Genomic DNA, 25,890 nt, shown 5'->3' with positions numbered 1-25,890 from the left:
AAATCAAGAAAGAGAGATGATCTGGAAGCCAAGAGAGAGTTTTAATCATTCAACATTTGTAGTTACTAAGACCTACTGTGTGCCAGGCTATTATGCTGGGATCTACATACAAATGAATAAGATACACAGGGGCTTACAAATGAATGGAAGAAAACAGAAAAGCAACAGATCAATGAGAGACAGAAAGAGAGACAGAGACACACAGAGAGAGGGAAAGACTCATTTCCTGTCCTAGGACTCATTCCTTGTTCTAGATCTTACAGTCTTGGAGGACACAGGTAAGTAGGCAGTCCTAGCACAAAGTAACAGTGAATACTCTCTGTATAATGGTACATAAAGACTGCAGAGGGAGAGTATTCTACCATCTCAGGGAAGCTTCTGAGGGTAAGTGACTTTTTGATGAGAGTCGGGGTGGGAAGCAGTTTCCAGCCTACTCTGCATGTGCAGAGGCTCAGAGGAAGAGAACACATTTCAGAGTGAACTGAAATTACTTCTGTCTGGCTGCAGTTTATAGTGGGGCTGTGGCGATGGGTAGAGATGGGAGCCACTGATGTTTTAAGGCAGAAGAAGAGCATCTTAGAAAGACCTCCAGCTGTAGTAAAACTGGAAGATGAGAGATGGTCTGTTATTCTTTTTTATACATATAGTCGAAAAACTTTGCTTATTAAACACCTACTATGGGTCAGGGTCAAAACAGACATCATACTCAAAACGTTTAGATGGGGGAAGTTTAATGAAAGTGTTATAGTTAAAGCTTTGTCCCAGGGTTTCATAAACTGACTTCCAGACCACTCACGTATAATCGAATCAAGCCTTTATTGAAGCACACCGGTGGCGGCTGACCAGAACATAAAGCTGTTCCCCTGATCAGCCCTGAAAAATTGCAAGAGCACTCCTTATAAGCCTGAAAACCGCAAAAGGGATGTTCAGGGGGTCTAGCTAATGCAAGCAAGCCAGGTTACAGAAGCGAGACAGTGCAGTCAAGCGGAGGGAAGCCTAACCAATCACAGTTAGCCCAGTCACCCCAGTTACAGAAACAGAGCCCCATTACCCTAGTTACAGAAACAATGCCCCATTAGGTAGTTCCATGTTCTTAAAGGTTTCTATAGCAAAAGGAAAAGAACATCTTGCCCCAGTCATGACTCTTTTACTTGGCATGGTTGTTTTACAGGATGAAGTCATAAAACAAAATGGAGTCCCTTTTGCTCCTACTATCACAAAAGGACCCTACAGAGTTGGGGGCAGGATCAAAAACTCACAGTTTTGTGGGGAGTTGAAAGGAGGCAGAGATAAATATCTGATCTGTCTCAACTCCTGTTTTCTCATCTCCTGCTGGAGTCTCCCATGATCTGCCCCAACCAAAGCCAGAAGGTAAAGGAGCCTGGAATATGCAGTTCATACAGGACAGCCTTAGGAGGCAGAGATGATAAGGACAGGTAGTAGTAAAATGACATAAAGCTACCAGCACACACCCGATTCATCCAGCATTTACTGTAGGAATCCACAACCACTCTAGATATTTCAAAACACAAAGGAATTTCATCTGGCATTTTAGTGCTTCTGAGGTCCTTGGAAGGGATGGAGGAGTAGAAATACCCAGACCAGTAAGTCCAAAGTTACATCAGTTAAGATGAACATTACTAGTCTGGTCCTATTTCACTTCCTTTTTAAAAATTTTTATTTGTTCTTTTCAGTTATACTTGACTGTAGAGTGTATTTTGACGTATCATACATGCATGGAGTATAACTTCCCATTCTTGTGGTTGTATATGATGTGGTGTTACACTGGTTGTATATTCATATATGAACATAGGAGAGTGATATCCAATTCATTTTACTGTCTTTCCTATTCTCATTGTCCCTCCCTTCCTTTCATTCCCCTTTGTCTAATCCAATGAACTTCTCTTTTTTTCCCTTCACCCCCCTCCTTATTGTGTGTTAGCATCTGCATATCAGAACACTTGGCCTTTGATTTGGGGGGGATTGACTTGTTTCACTTAGCATGATTGTCTACAGTTCCATGCATTTACTGGCAAATGCCATAACTTCATTCTTCTTTATGGCTGAGTAATAGTCCATTATTATGTATACCTCATTTTCTTTATCCATTCATCTTTTGAAAGGCACATAGTTTGGTTCCATAGTTTAGCTAGTGTGAATTGAGCTGTTATAAACATTGATGTGGCTGTTGTCACTATAGTCTGCTGATTTTAAGTCTCCTGGGAATGTGCCAAGGAGTGGGATAACTGGGTCAAATGGTGGTTTCATTCCAAGTTTTCTGAGGAATCCCTTATTGCTTTCCTTAGTACTTGCACCAATTTGCAGTCCCATCAGCAATGTATGAGTGTACCTTTTCCCCCACATTTTCACCACATTACTGTTATTTGTATTCTTGATAATTGGCATTCTGACTGGAGTGAGATGAAATCTCAGTGTAGTTTTAATTTGCATTTCTCTAATTGCTAGAGATGTTGAACATTTTTTCATATATTTATTAACCAATTGTGTTTCTTCTGTGATGTGTACATTCAATTTCTTTGCCCATTCATTGATTGGGTTATTTATTTGGTTTTTGGTGTTAGGTTTTTTTGTTTGTTTGTTTTTTGTTTTTTTTTGGTACTGGGATTGAACTCAGGGAACTCGACCACTGAGCCACATCCCCACCTGTATTTTGTTTTTTTTATTTAGAGACAGGGTCTCACTGAGTTGCTAAGTGCCTCACAGTTGCTGAGGCTGGCTTTGAACTCACAATTCTCCTGTCTCAGCCTCCCAAGCTGCTGGGATTATAGGCATGCAGCACCACACCCCAGCTGGTGTTAAGTTTTTTGAGTTCTTTACATATCCTGGAGACTACTGCTCTATCTGAGGTGCAGGTAATAAAGATTTCCCCCCCATTCTGTAGGCTCTCTCTTCACATTCTTGCTTCCTTTTGTGTGACTCCTTTACTTCCAAATATGGAAGCTTACATTTCTAGGTCCACATGTAGATAGGACCATGTGACTAATTCTAGCCAATTATATCTGAGAGGAAGTAATGTGTCACTTCCAGAATGACACCATCACAAGCTTGTGAGCATTCTCTAGACTGTCTCTTCCCTGCCACAAAAGTCATGGAAGAAACCCTGGGGTAACATAGTAGGTACAAAGTTGAAGCATCCTAGATTCTAAGAACATGGAGAGCAACTGTCCACATCTGCAGTAAACATTTTGGTGTGAGAAAGAAACTTTTACTGCATTAGGCCACTGAGATTTGGGGAATCATTTTTTTAAATTTATTTTGAATTTTTAATTGTAATTAAACACAGTACCTTTAATTAATTAATTAATTTAATTATTTATTTATTTATTTATTTTTATGTTGTGCTGAGAATTGAACCCAGGGCCTTGCAAGTGCTAGAGGAGTGCTCTACCACTGAGCCACATAATAAGCCTGGCTTATTCTGACTAGAATGTACCTAGGATTAGACACTGCTATTGCTGCTGTCAGCACTGACTCTCACAACATGAAGACCACAAGGGGAGCATGAATGTCACATACATGTCATCACTCCTCACAAGTAACCTGCAAATGCAGGAAGGTAACCTTCATTTACTTGTACATTTTTTTCTAAGTATATCTCTTTGGCAGACCTTATTTGTACCTAGAACTTAAGTGGGAAGGGATTCTGAGAAATGTCATTTTTTAGCTTTTCAACTTCTTCAAACAGGAGGGTGGAGTGGAAGTTGGAAAGGGTACCAGTAATGTACCCATAATGCAAGTTCTTCAAAGGCAGGGGTGGTTTTGCTAATTATCTTTGTATGTTTTGTATCCAGTCTGGGACGTGACATTAGTGGATGTCAAAAAATATTTCTTGAAATAATCTGAGTTTATGGACAAATCCTAAGTTTTTATCTCTCAGGTGAAATAATAGAGATGTAAAATAAGTGCTAAAACTACTCCTTGCTAAAGATTTGAGAGTTCTGAAAGCACTCTAGACTATGAGAAGGAAATAGCAGAAGTCATCAATACAAAGGAGTGGAGGTGGGCAGAAGAGAAAATAGCCATACCAAACAATTAGAGAATACCTTGTAAGTTAAGTTAGATTCAACTGCAAATAAAACTTAAAACTGCAGTGGCTTAAATATGACAGGAGCTCATTGTTTCCTTAAAGACAGGGGGTAAACAGCCTGGAGCTCTGCCATGCGAGCTCCTTGACCCTCAGGAACTCATGCACTGTTATGCCATCATCTTTAATGTGTGGTTTTGACCAGATGGTTGATGATAGCTGCTTTTGCACCAGCCACCATTTCTCAGTTTCAGTCAGCAAGAAGATGGTAGGAAGAAAAGTATGCTCCCTCCTTTCAAGAACACTTCCTAGAAGATGCACACTCCTCTTTTATTTAAATCTCATTTAAATGAATGTGCATTGTGAACAGAAGTGATGATACCAATTGAGGCCTGGTCCATAGAGACTGCCCTTACGTGATCCTCTTCATTTCTGGCATCTTCTGGTCAGATTTTTGCCATCAAGAGAAACACTGGATATCATATATTGGATGACAGAGCCTCTACCAGCCTGGATCCCTAGGTGATTATGAATCAAAGAGTTACTCCCCTTACCCAATCGCCTTTGGCCAGGAAATGCTTACGCTGAATTGTTAAGTGAGCAAGAAACAAAAATTTATTGTGACCCTTTGAAGGTATATGTGCCACAACAACTAGCATTGTCTTCATACAAAAATTGTTACAGAAGCAGGATGCTATTTTAAAAATCTCAAACTTGTCAGGCAGTAGACAGCAAGAAAACTTACCAGAGACTGGAAAATGGAAATCCATGGCAAAATGTCTTGGTATCTTTTCTCCTATTAAAAACATAACACCACAATTTGGATAGGTTACAATGAAGAGTGGTTTATTTTGGCTTGTAGTTCTGCTTCAAGGTCAAAGGGCTGCATCTGGTGATGGCCTTCTTGCTGGCAGAGTCCCAAAGTGGTGCAAGGCATCACAAGGCAGGAGACCGGGACCATGAGAACTGCCTTTTGTAGCAAACCCACTCTCAATCCATTATCCTATTAATGTGTTAATCTATCAATCACACAAATGAGGTAATCCATTCATGGGGGAAGAGCTCTAAACACCTCCTAAAGGTTCTTTCTCTTACTGTCCCATATGGATTCAGTTTCAGTACAAATTTTGGATGTTGAAACCATAGTACAAGACATTTGGTAAGAATTGCCTGCAGTAAATTGAAAGGACAATAAGATGCCTCTAAATCCCATAGCTCTAGAAGAGGTTGGAAAATGAAATGCTGGTAGGCTATATTCACTGGCTGTATTTAACAAGATATTGGAAAAATAAGATGAGCTCCTAGAATAATTAAAAGGTTTCCAAACATGATGTAAAACAGAATATAGAGAGTTCAGAACTTTGGAGCCTTGAGGGGTTGAAAAAACTGACTGTTCTATACTTCAAAGAATAGGAAATAAACCTGAAAAGGCGTTTGAGCAACAAAGGTCGATAAAATTTCAGTCATGCAGCAAAAATTAGATTTAGGGTGTGGCCTCACATTGGAGGTCTCCAAGTAGTCCCTCAAATTCAGAGGAAAAGAGGCATAGGAATGAAGAAGCAAAGAAATAGGATCGAGAATTATCTCTAGGAAACTTTCATGTTTACTGGCTTATGGAACTGTCAGGGAAGCAAATGGATCAAAAGTCTTTTCAGTGTTTGAGAAATTGTACTGCTAAGAAAATCACTCAAGAGCTTATTTTAAAAGCTGTACTCTCTCTACAGAAGTCATGCTTCTCAATACCTATTTCAAATACAGGCTTAGAGGAAGAACTTCCAGAACACAGAGCCAGTGACCACAGGGGACCAAGGACAAGGGGGTTCCCCACTGAGAGTGGTACCAGGATGTAGTGGAGGAACTTCCTGTTCAGGTCCATCACAGTGCCTCCTAGCAGAATCTCATCTTTGCATAGTCCAGTGTCTTCTTTCCCCTGCTTTCCTACCTGGACATGTTGACTGCAGTAAATTTGCTGCATTGTTACATACTGGGTGCAGTTTGGAAAAGATATCAGTTCATGGGTTGCAGTAGAGTTTCTCACCCTCAGCACTACTGATATATTGGACTGGAAAGTTCTTTTTGTGGGGCTGTCCTATGTATTTTATAATGTTCAGCAGCCTTCCTGGCCTCTGCACACTAGTTGCCAATAGTATCCACCTCACTCCTTCAATTGTGTCAGTCAAAACGTTTCCAGACATTCCACAAAAACCACCTCTGGTTGAGAATTATTGGGCCACAGGATAATATGGAGAGATATTACGAACAGATGGAGAATCCTGTGCATTACCTGGGAATCCTGTATTTTGAATTTAATGCAGTGCCTGGGTGGGATTTTAGGTTATCTTACTTGGTGAGGGAATGAGCATATTATTTGTTTGCAAAAAATAAAGGATGAAATGGTGATTTGGTGACCAAATGGATGGACTATAGCATAGAGTTCAAGGTTATCACCAAACATGCTTTCTCGTAATTCACAATAGCTAAGATCCAAACTGGGATTAGATATCCAACTATGCTTAGCCCTAAACATAAACATTCAACAAACAAGAATGTTCACCAGAGTACTATTAGCAATGGCCTAAAACTCAAAGGACTTGGCAGTGCTTTACATCCCTCTAGAGGAGCCTGTTCTATAATCGATAAACCCTGATATACCTCACCACCTTTAGCATTTATCAGCCTATATACTGCCATCTTCAGCAAACCCTAACAAGTTCTTATAGTAAGCAAGAGAATTTTACATTAATATGTTAGGTCAAGGTGTAGCCTATAAGGTGGAAAGTAATGGGCTACATTTTCCACTTCTTAGAACAAATCTTCAGGACAGCTTTTATGAAACTTAAAAGCCCAAGTCGGATTTAGTAGTAAGTTAAGAATAGAGAGCTTAGCAATAAAGTATGCACACACCACCCGTCACCCTCTTCAAATACAATTACACAAAACCTGATACATAATCCACTTGATTAGACTGTATGAGAAGAGATAAGTCATAACAAGGTAGACATACTGGAAAGTGTGTTTGGAATAAACAAAATGTAGCTTATTCACTAAAGCACCCGGCCTACACCCGGGAGATTTCACCCACTATGAACATTTTGAACTAATGCTAGCCCACAACCCCTTCCCACTAAAATATGATTCATTTTAATAAATAAAACATTTATCTTAAATAAAAGTAGAGGAGATAGAAATTATTACCAGGAGCTATAGGGAAAGCACCATAAGGGAAAGATGCTTTTTTACACTATAAAATTTTTTTTCAAAGACTAAAACTTTTACCTTTTGCATAATGATTTAACCAGAAAACCCTTGACAAGAAGAATTTAAGCCAAGCACCCCGAAACCAGATGAGCTACTTATGAGCAGCTAATAAGAGCTCATCTGTCTATGTTGCAAAACAGGGGAATGACTTATAAGTAGAGGTGAAAAGCCTAGGCAGCCTGGTGATAGTTGGTTGTCCAGATTAGAATTTTAGATCTACTTTAAATTTACCTGAAGCACAAGCAAGCCAAATGTAATTTTAAATGTTAATCTAAACAGGGACAGCTCTTTAGAATCAAGGAAAAACCTTAGAGAGTAAATTTGCTAATTTCCATAGTTGGCCTAAAAGCAGTCTTCAATTGAAAAAGCATTCAAACTTAACCTAATCATCAAAACTTAATACCTAACTCTCAATAACCTCCTAAACCAACACTGGACTAATCTATTTTTCTTATAGAAGAAATTATGTTAAAATGAGTAACAAGAAGATAGTTCTCCCTGCATAAGTTTATATCAGACCGAATAATTTACTGATGTAATTAACAAATTCATAATATTAAATAAATCATAAAACCATTATTAATAACATTGTTAAACCAACACTGGTATGCACTTAAGGGAAAGATTAAAAAAAGTAAAAGGAACTCGGCAAACATTAACCCCGCCTGTTTACCAAAAACATCACCTTTAGCATAATCAGTATTAGAGGAACTGCCTGCCCAGTGACACATGTTTAACCCATACAAAGGTAGCATAATCACTTGTTCTTTAAATAGGGACTAGTATGAATGGCTTGACAAGGGTTTAACTGTCTCTTACTTTTAATCAGTGAAATTGACCTTCCCATGAAGAGGCAGGAATATTCTAATAAGATGAGAAGACCCTATGGAGCTTAAATTTAATGGTCTAACAGCCTTAACTTCACCTACGGGGTCAAAATTATTGTTAACAGACTAAAATTTTTGGTTGGGGTGACCTCGGAGTACAAATAAGCCTCCGAATGATAATCATCTAGACATAACATGTCCAAATTACGACTCATCAGTTGACCCAAACTATTGATCAATAGAACAAGTTACCCTAGGGATAACAGTGCAATCCTACTCAAGAGTTCATATCAACAGTTTAGGGTTTACGACCTTGATGTTGGATCAGGACATCCAAATAGTGTAACCGCTATTAATGGTTCCTTTGTTCAATGATTAAAATCCTATGTGATCTGAGTTCAGACCCGAGAAATCTAGGTCGGTTTCTATCTATTACTGTATTTCTCCCAGTACGAAAGGACAAGAGAAATGAGGCCAATTAAACACTTATGCCTTAGATAAATAGATTAAATAATCTAAATCTAATAAACTATTATAAATACCCTGCCCTAGACCAGGGCTTTTAAGATGACAGAGCCCCGTCATTGCGTAAGTCTTAAAACTTTATACCAGAGGTTCAATTCCTCTTCTTAACATTAATGTTTCTAGTAAACCTCCTCCTCCTAATTATCCCAATCCTAGTAGCCATAGCTTTCCTAACCCTTATTTAACAAAAAATACTAGGCTACATACAACTCTGTAAAGGCTCCAATGTCGTCGGGCCCATCAGCTTACTCCAACCATTTGCTGATGCAATAAAACTATTCATTAAAGAGCCTATAAAACCTTTGACATCATTAATTATACTATTTATTGTTGCTCCTACCCTAGCCCTAACCATGGCATTTACCATGTGAATCCCCCTACCCATACCCCAACCCCTGATCAACATAAATATAGGCATACTATTTATTCTCACTACCTCAATCCTAGCTATATATGCAACCCTGTGGGCAGGCTGAGCCTCCAACTCTAATCGGAGCATTATGAGTCATAGCACAAACAATCTCATATGAAGTAACACTAGCCATTATTCTCCTCTCTGTATTACTAATAAATGGCTCATTTACTCTATCTACCCTTATTACTACTCAACAGTTCACATGACTACTACTACGACATGACCCCTAGCAATAATGTGATTCATCTCAACACTAGCAGAGACCAACCGAACTCCGTTTGACTTAACAGAAGGAGAATCAGAACTTGTATCAGGCTTCAATGTCGAATATGCCCTTTCACCTTATTTTTTATAGCTGAATACACAAATATTATTATAATAAATGCCCTAACAGCAACCTTCTTTATAGGGGCATTACTCAACCCTTCCCTTCCTGAAAGTTTTACACTCAGTTTCACCCTAAAAACCATCATTTTAACTTCTATTAATTTGAGCATCCTATCCACGATTTTGCTATGATCAAATTATGCATCTTTTATGAAAAAGCTTCCTACCCCTCACTCTGGTCCTATGCATATGACATATCTCCCTTCCCATTATCACTGCATGTGTACCAACCCTAATCTACGAAATACATTTGATAAAAGAGTTACTTTGATTGAGTAAATAATAGAGGTTTAAATCCTCTTATTTTTAGAACCATAGGACTTGAACCTAATCCTAAGAATTCAAAATTCTTCATGCTACCTTTACACTGTGTCCTAAAAAGTAAGGTCAGCTAAATAAGCTATCGGGCCCATACCCCGAAAATGTTGGTTTATATCCTTCCTGTACTAATTAATCCCCTAACCTCCTTGACAATCTACCTCACCTTATTTTCTGGAACAATAATTACACTATTCAGCTCCCACTGACTACTTATTTGAGTAGGCTTAGAAATAAGTATGCTGGCAATTATTCCCATTCTAATGGATAAAAGGTATCCCCAATCCACAGAAGCTGCATGCAAATATTTCCTAATTCAAGCCACCGCATCAATAATCTTAATAATAGGCACAGTTATTAATTTTACAAACTTAGGCCAATGGACCCTATCCAATTCATGCAATCAAATCTCATCATTTATATTCACAATAGCACTCTCAATAAAAATGAGACTTGCCCCATTTCACCTTTGAGTACCAGAGGTCACTCAAGGAATTGCACTTAAATCAGGACTAATCCTACTAACATGACAAAAAATTGCCCCAATCTCCATGCATATCAAATTGCATCTTCCATAAACTCCACCCTTATATTACTTATGGGAATCCTTTCTATTATGTTAGGAGGCTGAGGAGGACTCAACCAAACTCAACTATGAAAAATCTTAGCATATTCATCAATCACACATATAGGATGAATAATAGCAATTATTACATATAATCCAACTTTGACAATATTTAACTTAATCATTTACATTACACTTACCATTAACATATTTATACTTCTCCCCTACAACAAAAACTTCTACCCTCTCCTTATCAAATTTATGAAATAAATTCCCCCTCCTAACCCCAACAATTCTAATCATACTAATATCACTAGGAGGATTACTTCCTCTAACCGGATTTGCCCCCAAATGAATTATTATTAAGGAACTAATTTCAAACAATTTTATCTTCTCTATACTAATAGCAATACTAGCCCTCCTAAATTTATATTTCTACACATGACTTATTTATTCTACATCCCTAACCCTATTTCCATCATTTAACAACACTAAAATAAAGTGACAATTTAAAAATACAAAACTAACTCCCCTTCTACCAAATTTTATTATTATCTCTACCCTCTCCCTACCACTCACACCTCTCCTATCATCTCTGAGCTAGGAATTTAGGTTAACCCAGACCAAGGGCCTTCGAAGCCCTAAGTAAGTGTCCAACACTTAATTCCTGAGTTAAGGACTGCAAGACTCTACCCTACATCAACTGAATGCAAATCAATTAATTAAGCTAAGCCCTTTCCATTTAGACTAATAGGATTTAAACCCATAAAACTTCAGTTAACAGCTAAATGCCTAATTCAACTGGCTTCAATCTACTTCTCCTGTGGTAAGCAAAAAGGCCGGAGAAGCCCTGGCAGAGTTGAAGCTGCTCCTTTGAATTTGCAATTCAATGTGATTATTCACCTCTGGGCTTGGTAAAAAGAGGGCTCAATCTCTGTCTTTAGATTTATAGTCTAATACTTACTCGGCCATTTTACCATCTACCTATGTTCATCAACCTTTGATTCTTCTCAACTAATCACAAAGATATCAGAACACTTTACCTCCTATTTGGCGCTTGAGCTGGAATAGAAGGAACAGCACTTAGTCTATTAATTTTAGCTGAATTAGGCCAACCCAGAGCCCTGTTAGGCGATGATCAGATCTATCATGTTATCGTAACTACACACGCATTTGTTATAATTTTCTTTATAGTCATGGCAATTATGATTGATGGATTTGGGAACTGATTAATACCCCTTATAATCGGAGCCCCTGATATACCATTTCCCCATATAAATAACATGAGCTTCTGGCTCCTTCCCACCTTCTTCCTCCTCTTGCTTGCTTCTTCTATAGTTGAAGCAGGTGTGGGAACAGGTTGAACAGTATATCCCCCACCAGCTGGAAATCTTGCCCATGCAGGAGCCTCAGTAGAATTAACCATCTTCTTCCTTCACTTAGCAGGAGTATCATCAATTCTAGGAGCGATTAATTTTATTACTACAATTATTAACATAAAACCCACTGCTATATTCCAATATCAAACCCCTCTGTTCATATGATCCATACTAATCACAGCAGTATTACTTCTTTTATCTCTTCCAGTTTTTGCAGCAGGGATTACAATACTTATAATGTGCCTTAGTGTGGGTCTGTTATGATTTTGTACACTTGATGTCCTGTAGGCTTCTTGAATTTGGATTTCCAATTCACTCTTCATGTTTGGAAAGTTTTCTAACATTATTTCATTGAGTAGATCGTTCATTCCTTTGGTTTGAAACTCTATGCCATTCTCTATCCCAATAACTCTTAAATTTGTTTTTTTTTTTATGCTATCCCATATTTCTTGAATGTTCTGCTCGTGGTTTCTTATCATTTTTGTTGTGTGGTCTATGTTCTTTTCAAGATGATTTATTTGATCTTCGCTGTCTGATATCCTATCTTTCAACAGGTCTACTATGTTGGTATGCTTTCATTTGAGTTTTTAATTTGGCTTATTATTTCTTTCATTTCAAGGATTTCTTTTTTCTTTTTTTAGAATCTCTACCTCCTTGTTGAGGTGATCTTTTGCTTCTTGGATTTGTTTATGTAGCTCATTGTTGAAGTGATCTCCCACTGCCTGTATTGGTCTATTATGTCTTCTTTGAGATCCCAAAACATTTTACCCATGTATAGCCTGAAATTTTTCTCTGTAATTTTTTTCTGCTATAGCTGCCAATTCTTCTAATGATGTGTTGTCTTGATTTGTTTGTGGTGCTTTCTTCCCTTATCTTTTTATGTCATTCATGTGTCTTCCTTTCCATCTCTGTAAATCTGGTTTGTAATTGTTTTTGCTCTATAGATTTGTAGTGTTCTTGTAGGGTTCCAAGTTCTCTCTTTTGTGGGGAAGAACAATGTTAACAGATCCCTATATCAACAATACATCACCTATGAATAAATTATTTTTCTTAAGACATTTATTAGTCTCAATGTCCAGAAATGTTGGATTTATTTATTATTTAAAATATAATCAGTAGTTTCATAAAAAGGTTACAGATTCTGGTGGTGGACAATGAACTGTGGGTCAGGCATAGGATGATATGCTGAGAGGAAAAGATGTGAGGGTATAGAGTTAATATATCTTAGGAAATGTGAAGAAGAAATCTAGTGAAGAGGGTTAGTAGCAGGAGAATAGATAGGAAGTAATTTTGGGTAGACAATTATGTGGAAAGACAGTAGAGTACACAAAACAAACATACATATGTATTTAAAAATACAGGATGTAAAACAGTAAAATTTGGAGGGTGAAGAGAAAAAAAAGAGAAGAAAGGGAAAAAAGAAAAAAGAGAGAAGAAAAAGAAAAAAAAGGCTTATGCAATTCCTCTATATTATATTATTCATGTGATTAGTCCTCAAAGTTCTATTTCATGCAAAGTTCTTGGTTTCACATATGTTGGGGTTGTGAGGGCCAGAGGATAGAAGGGTAAAAGAGAAAGAAGAAGAAGAAGAAAACACTCTTAGAGACCTATTTCTTTTTCTTCCCATCCAGTAGGTGTCTCTGCCCTCAGGATGATATAGGTAACCAGGGTGTGAAGACTGGACCTGGTGTGGAGTGTCTGGAAGCAGGGAGTGCTGCCCACCAGTCCCAGCAAGGAAATAGCACCTCACAGGTCTTTCTCTGCAACCACTCATGTGACTTGAGCCCTTGGTATCCTCTCCCTCTCTTGCCCAGAGATTTCCCAGATCCTAGTCTCTCTGTTATGCTCCAGACCTTCGTCTCCCCCCTTCTCTTACTTATCAGGTCCCAACTGTGGGACCTCTCATCCCCAGGGTCATTCAAAGTGGATGGCACCCTGTTCACACTACACTCCTATGCAACTGAGAGCTGTTTTTGTGTTGGGTGGCCACTGTGTCGAGTTATGACTGCTGCAGGTGGAGGGGACTGGAAATTGGGTACCTGCTCAAATGGCGATCCGAGATAGCCATGCCCACCAAAAATGGCCAGGACGGTTTTCCAAGTCGGTCTGCCCCCAGTGCCAGTGTGTCTGGTGAGGTGGTGGGAGCTGGTCCATGGCCTTATGCTGTAGACAGGCAGCAAACGCATGACCTGCATGGGAGCCGCGCACAGTCTGGAGTTCTGCAGAGGTGCCTATAGGTACTTCCACTAAGCCACTTGTGAGCAGTGCGCGAACTAGAACTGCAGGCTTTGGGTCCCAAGTTCGGAGACCTACTCGGGCCCAGAGGCTCTGATTTCTGTGTGGGTGGTCGTAGCACTGGTTAATTCCGCAAAAATCCACTGTGTAGGGGGTCGTTCCACACTCTCTGAGATGCTGTACTCCACCTAGGCGAAACCCCTTAGAGAACTGCCCATCTGCTCTCCCAACTTCACAACACAGAGCAGCCAGAAACAGGACTTACTGTATTCTGCCATCTTCCTCTCCTCTGCCTTTCTATTGTGACATGTGTACTGGTTTATTTTGTATTTTCCACAGGTATGTTATAACATCTGTACATATTCATTATTTTATAAATTAAATAGTAGTAAGTATTCACACTTTCTACATTTTTCTTTTATTCATAATACAACTTAAAGATGTTCCCCTTCACATAAACAAGTCCCCCATTTTTAAAAATGATTATAGAGCATTATTCTGAAAATATGTCCTATAATTTACCTTGTGCATACATCACAGAGAAACTTTAAGTTGCTTCCAGCTTTTTGTAATTATCATGACCTTGAAATGAGTAAACCACTACAATTATAGTTTTCAATTCGGTGAAGAGATCCATAAGAAAATTTCCTATATGTAGAATTGCTAGACTGAGGTATGTGCATTTTAATTTTTGATGTATATTATTAAAACTTTTCTTCACTACCATTAAAAAGGCAAAACTATGGATTTTACAGTTTTATTTTGCATACTTTTTTATTAGGCAATTTAAAATTTTTCTCATGTTTCTTTTACTTAAATAATGCATTTGTTAGTCACGTCCCACAGAGCTCATCATAACTTTGATATTTCCATGACTAAAATATGAATTGCAAATATTTTCTTCACATTGCTATTTATCTTTTTGCTTTACTTAAGTCTTTTCTAGAAATTATTTCATATTGTCTTATCATTTCTCATTTCTTTAATTCAATAAAGTTTGTTTCTCTTGGGGGTAGGCTCTGATAATCTTTGATAATAGCTTTTTATATTTAAACTTTTCTTGAATAAAATTGATATTACTCAAGCACCTTCAAATGTAGCTAGTTAAATAAAAGATGCTTCATTTTCTAATTTCCTATCAAGAATCCTTAGGTTATTCACCAAAACTTGCGTATGGCACTCAAAATTAAACCTACTAATTAATCATACACACCAAGGGTTTCCTATAAGAAAACCAATGCCAACTACACAGATGATCTTTAAAATGTTCATGTATTTGTTCTCTTCAAATCTTTTAATCTCTTCTTTTAGTTGATTTATCTCTTTATTTAATGCCTCAGACTTCTCTCTGAATCCCTCAGTAAGCAGTTCTTTTTGGACCTATAAAAGAGGAAGAGTCCACTTTTGAGAATCCCTGGTTTTTAACTGTCAGAGTTCTGGATTTAAGAAGTTCAGCAGTTAACACGTGTGTCTATTTCTGTACTCCTTAGAATATTCTTTGGTATTTCCAGACCTTTGACCTGAAAAGACTTACACACTTGTGAGATTTCCTCACACTCACTGGAGGTGGAGAGGGATTTTATTCCAGCACAAAGGATGCTGTGTCGGGGAGAATGAGGTTGAATTCTGATTGATTCTCAGATCCACCAAGGTGGCATGGCTGTGATCCTCTAACAACTCATGGGAAATGCTGCCCTTGTACAGAACACTGGTCATCAAGCTCCTGGTTATGAGACAGGTTTGTTTTACTCTACTTACATAGATGAACCAGGAAGACACGGAAGCAAGAGTAGCAATTTCTGATATTTCACTGTCCTAATTTTATAAGAGGCCAAATCTGATGCATACAGACCAGAAGGATCTGTTTCAGGTCTCTTGGATAGTTGTGCCAGAATCCTCCCCAACTGGAGCATATAATCTCAACAAAGAGTAATCCACCACCCTGGGAGTTATTATTTTGTACCCTCCAAAGTCTATCAATACACAAAATGCTGTAGTCTCCTAGATTTATAGGCTTCATTAGGATCCAGGTGCACTTGAGGTGTCTGTGTCAGTGAAACATTTGCCTTTTAGTGTCCCTTTGGAATGCTGTCTGTATCTAACATCTTGTCCCATCCCATCCTGAGAAATCAGGCACTGTCTGTCAGGTCCTGCCAGGCCCTGTAGAGACTCACCTTCAGCATGTGCTTCAGCACCCTTTCCTGCTCTCTCAGAATGCTCTCCTTTTCTCTCTCCATCTTCTCCTTAAGCTGTTTCATATTTTCCCGGAAGCTTCTCTCTTGGGCCTCCATCTTTTCCTGCTGCTCCTTGTTCTGCTGTCTTAGCAGCTCCTGTTCCTTCTCGGCTGCCTCCTTCTTGGCCCGCTCCTCTGCTCCACAAAGGTTTTAGAAGAGAAAAAAAAAACAACAGGCTTGCATTCTAGCTTCCTAGGTTAGCACACCAAGGTGATTTCATAAAGGCAAGAGGGAAATCTCTCAATTCTCCCATTAGCCATGACTGCCATGACTGAAAGATTACATTTATAAATGTAATGGAGAGCTCTTTGCTGGACTCCCCTCTTGCTCTCAGATTTAGCAGGTCATGTGCTCTATAGCAGGAAGGAGCTTCTGGATTCAGGATGGTTTTCTTGTCCAGCCAGCCAAAGTCTGTGCAGGAACCTCCCCACCCTCTGAGAGCTATGACCTCCCCTGTACCTGCTATGGCCTTCTCTCCCTTAGTGAGGGCTTCATCTGAATGCATAATGGATTTTTCTATGACAGACTGTGACTGTAGGAAGCTCTGGAGGACCTCCATTGCCTGGGGAACCAAGAAGAAACCAAAAAACTTTAGGGATCAAAGATCTGTCTTCAGATGAGGAAGGTATTATTCAATAGATCACAGAACTGACTTTAAATTTTGCATTCTTTGTAGTAGGATCCTGTTTGTTCCTTTCCTTTCCTGGACACAACAGAAGTCCATGCTCTTTGGTAAGACATGAAAACTCTGTATTGCAGCCTCCTCTCCCATGAATGCTACCCACCAGCCACCCGAGGTTGCAGCCCCAGTCAGCACGTCTACAAACACATATCCCCTCCATTGATTGTGGTATGTACACATACTTTTTCTTTCTTAACTAGGATCACATCTACAGTTTCCTTGACTTATATCTCCCTCCTCCCATACCACAAAGCTTTCCTAGGCTGCCTCTGAGTTTTGTTTTTCAACTTGGTTGAGAATAATAAGTAAAAATTGTAGACATTGAAGATGTATAATATGATGTTTTTGTATATGTCTGCATTATTAAATGATGACTACAATAGCTTCACAGAATTACATTTTCCACTGTCATGAGAATGACGACATCTATTCTCTTAGCAACATCTAGGTACTCAAGAGACTATTGTAACTCCAGTAATAATTGTACATCAGGTGTGCAGCACTTACTCATCTATAGCTGTATGTTTATGTATTTGACCAATATCTCCTCTTCCCTGCTCTCAGGTCCTGCTAATAACCATTGTACTCTAACTCTACTCTATGTTAATATGAGCTGGATGGTGTTTTTCCCTTGTTTGTTTGGTTGGTTTTTGTAGCACCAATGACCTTTAACTACACAGCATTTGTTTTTCTGTGTCTGGCTCATTTCCTTTAGGGCAATGTTCTCAGGGTAACCCATGTTGTCATCATTGGCAGGATTTTTTTATTGTAAAGACTGAATGATATTCTGTCACATATATGACATATATAGTTATATATGTGACAGAATATATGTATTACTTAGTAATATATGTATTACTAAGTAATATATTAATACATATAATGTAATATATTAATACATATATGTATTACTTAGTAATCACAACTGCATGCTACTGGCATAAACACAGACACAATGACCAGTGGAAGAGAATAGAGAGCTAGGAAATAAATTGGACCACTGTCTTACTCCTTATATGTAAATGAACTAAAATTAATTAAAGGTCTAAACATAAGACCTAAAACTCTAAAATTCCTAGATGAAAACTTAGGTGAAAAAAATCTTTAACATTTGCCTTTTCAATGATCTTTTGGATTTTAAATCAAAGGCATAGGCAATAAAACCAAAAATAAATAATTGGGACTGTATCAAACTAAAGTTTCTGTGCAACCCAGAAACTATCAACAAAATGAAAACTTCATTGTATTGAATGAGAAAAAATATTTGCAAACCATATATTTGATAAAGGTTTAATTTCAAAGTGTGTTAGAAATTCCTAAAACTCAGCAGATAAAAACCACATGTAACTAGATTAAAAAATGGGGAAAGGACCTGAATAGACATATGACCTGCTGAATCTTTCCTGACTAGTTTCAATTCATAAAATATCTTGTATATTCTCAAAGGGAAACATTTAATCCTATGGGACTTTCCATCTACTTGCAGATTAGAATGTCCAACAGATAATTATGAAAGTGCTCAACATCACTAACACCGGTGAAGCACAAAATGAAAACTACAATGAAATCACAGCACATCTGTAAGAATGGTTATTATCAATAGGTCAAAGGAGAACAGATATTGGTGAAGATGTGGAGAAAAGAAAACCTTGTAAAACAGCTGTAGGAATGTGAATTGGTGCAGACACCATGGAAAACAAGGAGGATTCTAAAAGAAAAGAATTCTGAGTTTCTAATGGCTACTGTATCAGCTCTGTCACTGGCTGGCTGTATGATCTTCAGCCACTTATTAGATCCTCATACACTACATTTCTTTACTGCATAAATGTGGAAGATAGTAGTACCTAGCTTACATAATTCTGAGAATTAAATTGGTAATGCAAGAAAATGACCTGAAACTGTCCTGATATAGGAAGTGAATGTTCAATGTCTATTAACAACTGTTGCTCATCATCCTCAATGTTACTACCTATCAGCACACACCAGTTACCATTAACAGATAGTGTTAATTCACCATGTCCTATTGAATATTATTTTACCCAATTGAAGTATGATACATTTTATGAGAACAAAGTTATTTCCTTCATATTGTATCTTCTTACTTGGCCTACAAAACTACCATTTGGGGTAAATAAAAGAAATAGTTGGTTTCACCTGAATTTCTAGTTCTAAATCCTCTCTGGGAAGAACTATTTTCAGTTTATTGAAGGGTTTCTAATGGGTAGTGAATATAAAATGATATAAATGTCAACATATTGCCATTCTCTGCCTTTGTTTCACAAATAGTGCTATAAACTTAAGAATTTGAGGAGGAGCAACTCAGACCCTGTGACTACACTCTGTTGGCCATCTCTCCTATCTCCTTACTCCTCACCTTCACTCCTTTCCTGGGCACTAGCTTGTAGTCAAGTTCCACTTTCTCCTTTGCTTCTAAGTAGAGCCTGTGGCCTCCAGGAATGGAGAATGCGCCTCTTGAGATGCCTTGCATCAGGGGCTCTGAAAGCTGCTTCAGCAGACCCTGGCAGTATTTAACTGATGCCTCTTCGTTCTGTAGCAAAAGAGCTTCCTTTTTTCTCTCTATGGTTTCCTGGAAGGGTAATGTAGGGAAATAAAATAATAAGTTGTTAGAAGGAAGGTCCAGTGGGGACCCTCTCAGAAGAAGCCATCTGACAGCCTCAGAGTGCCCTAAGTCATGGAAAGGAGTTAGGAGACATGCTTCAGTCTCACGTCTGGGCAATTCTCTGTGCAACTGAAAATGGCCTTAATGTCCCTGTGGTTAAGTTCTAGCTCTGTAAAATGATGGATTTAGAAGACATAATCTTGATGGTTTGTTTAGCTATAATATTGTTAACAGGGACCAAAACCCAAATTGTCACTAATAAAAAGCTAAATTTTTAGGAGGAAGAGGAGGATAGTCAATAATAAAAAGTAAATTTGGGAAGGAATGTGGATTTCTGTGGTTGAAATTATATCCATGGCAAACAATTCCCCAAGTAATGAGTTGAGTGTATTCTAAACAGAGTTTTGAACCCTTTATAAATTCTGTCAGTGAGGGTTTGAATGTGTGAGGATACTGGGATAGATTTTTTGACTGTTTGTTGGTTTTTGTAAATTATAATGCAGTGGACTTCCTAAGAGATTTTTGTCAGTGTTGTGTCAGTTCCAGATTAACTGAAAGACAAAATTCCAGTGAAGGTGCCCCTGGTCAGCAGAATTAGGCAGTCCCTGGGAGTTTTCTCCCTTGGTGTCCACACCGTGCCTTGTCCCTGGGTCTGTGAATGTGAGGGAAATTAATCCTAAGATTCCAACATGTTACATATCCCAGGTTAACTTTAAAAATGGAGAGTACTCCATAGGACAACAACTAATCACACAAACTCTCAAAAGCCGTTTTCTTTCACTGTGGCATAAGAGGAAATCAGACTAGAGAAAAGATTTGATGGGCCCTTGCTTGCTTGAAAGTGGAGAGGGCTTTCTCAGAGCACCAACAGGAGAACTAAGGTCACTTCACTCCTTGTTTTCTGTGGATGATGCACTGAGCAAAGCAATCACACATCCTGAGCAGAGATCTGACTGTGAGCTCACATATTTTTGTTGCGTTAAGCTGCTAATCACTTGATAATTTGTTTTGCAGCAATACTAAATTAAGGGCGCACTGTATCCTGAAGAGCCCCATTGCCCACAACAAAATAAATGAATGAATAAAACAGTTTCTTTCTATGATGAGAATGATGCAAACTCTGGAATCCAAAATATGGAGTCTAAGTCTCATTCCAGAAGGAGAGGAATAAGAAAATATGAATACAAATTCAATTACAATAAGCTTCTTCTGGAACCCCAGATTTTCATCCTTGAAGGAATGCTCCATGAAGACTGTGATGGCTTCCCTCTCACAGGCTGTGTGCACCTCCAGCAGCTCCTGGAGTGTGTCTGTGGGGAACTGCACCCGCTGGGCCATCTGCTCACTGTAGTGGTCGGCTGCCTTCTGCAGGGCTGCTGAGTTCTCACGCTGGGCCAGAGTGGTCACTGCATTCTCCAAGCAAGGAATGGTTCCTTTGTTGATGGCATCTACGTAGGTTTCCAACAGAGTCGCCAACCCTAGTTGACAGGGAACACATGGGTAGTCTTACCCATCATTTTTACAACTTTAAGCATTGCCTTTAGAATAATCACAAAAATTATCTTCTTTTCCTTCTGCACTTATTGTTCTTCCTTGGTCATCTCCTCTGTAAATGAACCACTATTTAATAACACTGCTTTTCCTATACACTCCTTCTTTTATAGTTCTCACATTCACCCCATTTAGCAATTACTGATTGCAACCAAGAGGTTTTTACTGTTTCCTAGAAAAATAATTTCCTGTTCAAATAAAATGAAAAAGAGTATTAGAGAAAGTAAGTTACATAATTTTTGAGTATTGATTTAAAATAAAAATGCAAGTATTCTTGTAAAAACAATATCATCACAAATTTACAGAAGGCAATATAAAGCTTTGAAGCAGGCATAGTACCTTCTCCACATGGGGACTTCACTATTGCATAGAACACATGCTCCTGAAACCAATGCTGTTTAAATTTGTTTCTCAAAAACACAATGAGCAGGCCTGGGACTCATGACCTGCTGATTCTTTTCTGACTAGTTTCAATTCATGAAATATCTTGTATATTCTCACAGGGATACATTCAATACTATGGGACTTTCCATCTACTTGCAGATTTCTCTCCTTAGCAGTAGCTTCTGATGAGTACACTTCCTTAGGGTGCTCATTTTGTGAGATGTGGTAGACTTCAACAAGTCCTCAGATATGAAAATTTTAAGGAAAATGCATTTCTGTGTGTGGCATGAAAGCCTGATTCTCCACATTTCTTACAAAAGCAAACAGAATTACTGACAAACTCACAAAAGAATCACAGTGTTATCATCCATACTGAACCCCCCAGAGACATGCTTTGGGACAACAGAAACTCACGATTTCCAGTGACAGTGATTCCCCCTCTCAGGGTCTTGGTCTTTGCATTGGTGAAGACATAGGAACAGAATTTTTTTAATTGCTCCTGGAAATTACTTTCCAGTTGGTTTTGTGGAACTTTATCAATGTGGGACAACAGGCTTCTGTCATTTGTAGGCCGGTCAAAGACAAAGCACTTTCGTTTTGGAAAGAAATATCTGATACACTCTCTAGACATATTGGAATTTTGGATATTGGGATTCTTTCCTGTAAAAAGAACACAGGAGACAAGTCTGCAGGCAAAGAGATTGAGGTCTTTTCTAAGGATCTTTGTCTAAATGTAGTTCACAATCTACAAAGCAGTGTTATGTAAACTTGAATATCTGTTTTTTGAACTGAGAGTCAAGGAATTATTTTTGGTTAGAAAAGGGAGATGCTCATCTCAAATGGAGAAATTTGTAAATGGTCTCCTTAACACTTGTGTAGTAGCAAACAAAGTATTTATTAAAAGTTTGAAATGACTGATTAATCACAAAAATTGTTAAGAAGACTTTTCTGATATTGTCATCCTAAGTCATAAATAAGATGTGGGCTCTTAAGTGAAGTAATACTAGAAATAAGGACAAGATATTGCTGGTAAAAATGACATGAGGAGGACAGATGATACCCAGAAATGTAGAGAAAAATCCTTCAAAATCAAAGCCCCAAATCCACACATCATAATTATGTTTAGAAATTACTTCAGCAAAAAACTCCAAAGTAAAGTAAATTTCAATGTGATGTGTATTTATTGATGTGAGGTTATTTTGGACTTGACTTTGTCTCAGAGAGATTCCAAGACGTAAATCAGCTGTTCAAAATAAATGTTAGTCCAAAGAATAAATAAATATAGGTATTGATAAGTTCTAGTACTTATCTACTCTGCTAAATATACTCCATGTGATAAATTTATGATAGTAACATGAGTTAAATAAATAACATGAGCTTGTCAGGAAGGTAAAATGAAAGGTTAAACAATTTCGCTGGAATTATGTATCATTGTGTGTTTTTCATTGAACCATTCATTATACAAACATCTTTTCTCCGAAGGCTGTAACTATCTACTTTGATAAATGAGTGAAATATTTCTAAAATTGGGTCATTAAATTTCCTGTGATTCTGGGCTTACTCATTTCTAGTTTGATAAACTCTTTTCCTCAAAATACGAGGAACAGTTATACTTCATAAGTAATGAATATATGAGCCTTTAAAATGGTGGCATTGAATGTAATCCTCATTATTTTTCATGGTACTGGTTGTTCTACAATTATTGGGATTAATATTGAGCCCTAAATTTCCTTAATGAATCTAAATTTTAGCCTCTGAAGATTTTTATGAAATAATAAATGAAAATCATGCCCCCTGTCAAAATCATTAATCACCATTAGCAAGGGCCTCAATTTAGTCTCATATATATAGAAGTAAAAGTCAGTGCTTAGTTGATCCCACTTCATTACTGAACCTCCCCACAACAAGGCTGCCCTCAGATACCTTTAATCAGCTTCAAGGCATTCTCCAGGTACTCATCTTCTGTGATGGGTTGTCCATCCAAATCCAGCTCCAGCATGAAATCGCGAACAGTCCACACAAAGTCTGGAAAGAATCTTACAAACTCAGAGGAGTCCTCTACTTCATCTGGTGTGGGGTCAGATTTTGCCCTGATTAGTTGTGTTAGTTCAGTCACATAGCTGGGATCTTAGCTAAGGAATGAGAAGCATCACAATTTACATCTCCATTAGAAACAAGTTTTATAAACATTCTTTTTCCCTATATCCATATTTACTCAATCAAGACAATTAAGTTAGAAGAAAGAAAAAACAGCCTCAGTTGCCATTCTTTCAAAGTCAATGAAACATAGTTGTTTGGTTCTCGGAAGGATACTGTAGCTGCTCCAGGGCAATGCGGTCAATGTTGCCCATGCTGTTATAGACAAATAAGCTGCTGAGAAGTACAGCTAAGGCAAAGATCCAGGAGTCATTCTTAGGGTCAACCTAGGAATCACATGGGAACAAAGAATTTAGGAGTCCACTCTTCATTCATTCATTGAGTTGTTCACACCTTCTTTTTTGTGGGGGTAGACTGGGGATTGAGCTCAGGAGTAATTGACCACTAAGCCACATCCCCAGTCCTATTTTGTATTTTATTTAGAGACAGGGTGTCACTGAGTTGCCTAGCGTCTTGCTATTGCTGAGGCTGGCTTTGAATCCTTGATCCTCCTGTCTCAGCCTCCCGAGCCGCTGGGATAACAGGCTTGAGCCACTGCTCCTGGCTTCATTCCTTCTTTTAGCTGTACTATTTATGAATATAGATGAAATAACAACATTTTAAGATAATGCTAAATTCAAATCTATTGATATTTATATTGGTCCTTCTCAGGACAATAGTTTGTTTAGCTATGAAGGCCAATGAAGGTCATTCTCAGTGCACATAAAATAGTTAATAAAATGCCTAGAACATAGTAGATATCCCATAATAAGTGGACAATTAGTCATTACAAATTTCATTGTCATCATGGCTATATTAAGGATGCAAGCACTTTCCAATTAATTTCAACAACCCTTTTTTCAACATCTGACAATATACCAGACACTGCATTTGATTTTGTAGATACAAAGTTTCCATATGATAGTCCCTGCTCATAGGAATATCACTTCATGAAGAAGAAGATACATGTAACAACATATAAACACAGCTCAAATGATAACCTGTGAGGAGAGGAAACCAAAGTAGAAAGATAGAGAGAAAGAGAGAAAGAGAGAGAGAAAGAAAGAAAGAAAGAAAGAAAGAAAGAAAGAAAGAAAACAAGAAAGAAAGAAAGAAAGAAAGAAAGAAAGAAAGAAAGAAAGAAAGAAAGAAAGAAAGAAAGAAAGAAAGAAAGGAGGGAGGGAAGGGAAGGAAAGAAAATAGGAAAATAATTAGTGGGGTGGGGAGTTCCATGTATGTGTGTGAATTACTGGGAGTTCAGAGCAAGCAATCATTAGCTGAGGTTTAAAGAGCTGATAGAATAGGGACTTGTGGAGATGCAGGGGTCCAGCAAGTGGAAGGACCAGCAGCAGCAAGTCTCACTTGTTACAGTACAAGTTTCTTTTATTTCACTGAAGCTGTGAGTATGCAGGCCAGGGTGAAAAGAAGCCTGAAATGAGATAACAGCAAGACTTAAAGGCATTGAAATAGATCCAGATCCTGTTACAAGTCCTATTATCAGCCATCTATTCTGCTTGTTTCAGCTTATGTGTTGTTCTCTTGAAAACTGCAATTAGATATTAAAAAAGCATTTTATGAAAACCAAAACATATTACAAATCAATAAGATTCAGACTAATATAAATTATGATAAAAGACTGATTACAACTAATAATGTAAAGATGAATTACCTAAAATTTTATCATTTGCTAAATTTTTGTTCAGTCTAGCTCATGCTTTTAGTCAGAGAAAATTTCATATCCGGAACTCAGAGACCAAAATCTTATTGATAAAGCTGAAGATTATTTAAATGGATTCTTTCCCCAAAAGCCTATTTTCATGGTCTCTACCTTTAAAGGTACCAAGCCCACTGACCCCACACATTACAGCTTTCTTCAGGAAGCTATCCATAAACCTCATAACTCTCATAGCTGGATCCCACTTTTTGCATCTCTTTTTTCCTACTGATCTCATTTCATATTTCTTGTCTCTATAACCAGGCTCAAAGTCTTTACCTTATTGAGTGATATATTTGTAGTACTTAGCACAGAGCCCTAGACTTCAGCTATTTAATGTGTATTTATTAAATTAAATTGTACATCTCAATATTAAAAATAAAAGATCTAGAGTAGAGCCGCCACCCGCGCTGTAAGGTAGGCAGACCTGCGACCAACTGGCAGAACAGGCCCAGCGGCCCACCGGCGTGGTAGACACATCACCCCAATTGGAGGAAGGGCCCAGCTGCCGTCCACAAGATAGACAGACCGTGTGTCCCGGAGAAGGGGCCCAACGGCCCGCCGGCCTAGTTGAAAGATCACCCCAATTGGAGGAGGAGCACAGCCGCCGCCTGC

General features: G+C 38.2%; 1 protein-coding gene and 1 long non-coding RNA gene across 3 annotated transcripts in view; one reads left to right on the top strand and one right to left on the bottom strand.

Annotated features, from left to right (window-relative positions):
- LOC125620132 overlaps positions 1 to 12,944 on the top strand; it is a 27,408-nt gene extending 14,464 nt beyond the window's left edge. Inside the window, exons 5-6 of the long non-coding RNA XR_007351715.1 lie at positions 7,308 to 7,425; positions 12,910 to 12,944. This is a non-coding gene — a long non-coding RNA (uncharacterized LOC125620132). The remainder of the gene's footprint in view (positions 1 to 7,307; positions 7,426 to 12,909) is intronic.
- A 1,405-nt stretch (positions 12,945 to 14,349) lies between these two features.
- The window catches only part of LOC107155121 (guanylate-binding protein 4-like), a 22,252-nt gene continuing 10,711 nt past the window's right edge, over positions 14,350 to 25,890 (bottom strand). For both annotated transcript variants that reach the window (XM_015500917.2, XM_048814497.1), the window contains 8 exons: positions 23,739 to 23,848; positions 23,349 to 23,545; positions 21,840 to 22,085; positions 20,688 to 20,968; positions 19,245 to 19,457; positions 16,648 to 16,750; positions 16,129 to 16,322; positions 14,350 to 15,334 (listed from right to left, as the gene is read on the bottom strand). In XM_015500917.2, coding sequence (XP_015356403.1) covers positions 15,158 to 15,334; positions 16,129 to 16,322; positions 16,648 to 16,750; positions 19,245 to 19,457; positions 20,688 to 20,968; positions 21,840 to 22,085; positions 23,349 to 23,545; positions 23,739 to 23,848 — 1,521 coding nt within the window. In that variant the 3' untranslated portion in view covers positions 14,350 to 15,157. The remainder of the gene's footprint in view (positions 15,335 to 16,128; positions 16,323 to 16,647; positions 16,751 to 19,244; positions 19,458 to 20,687; positions 20,969 to 21,839; positions 22,086 to 23,348; positions 23,546 to 23,738; positions 23,849 to 25,890) is intronic.

The sequence above is a fragment of the Marmota marmota genome, unplaced genomic scaffold (assembly GCF_001458135.2).
Source record: "Marmota marmota marmota unplaced genomic scaffold, marMar, whole genome shotgun sequence".
Classification (NCBI taxonomy): Eukaryota; Metazoa; Chordata; class Mammalia; order Rodentia; family Sciuridae; genus Marmota; species Marmota marmota.
The sequence above is the reverse complement of the archived record's forward strand: the minus strand, read 5'-3'. Positions and strand labels throughout refer to the sequence as shown.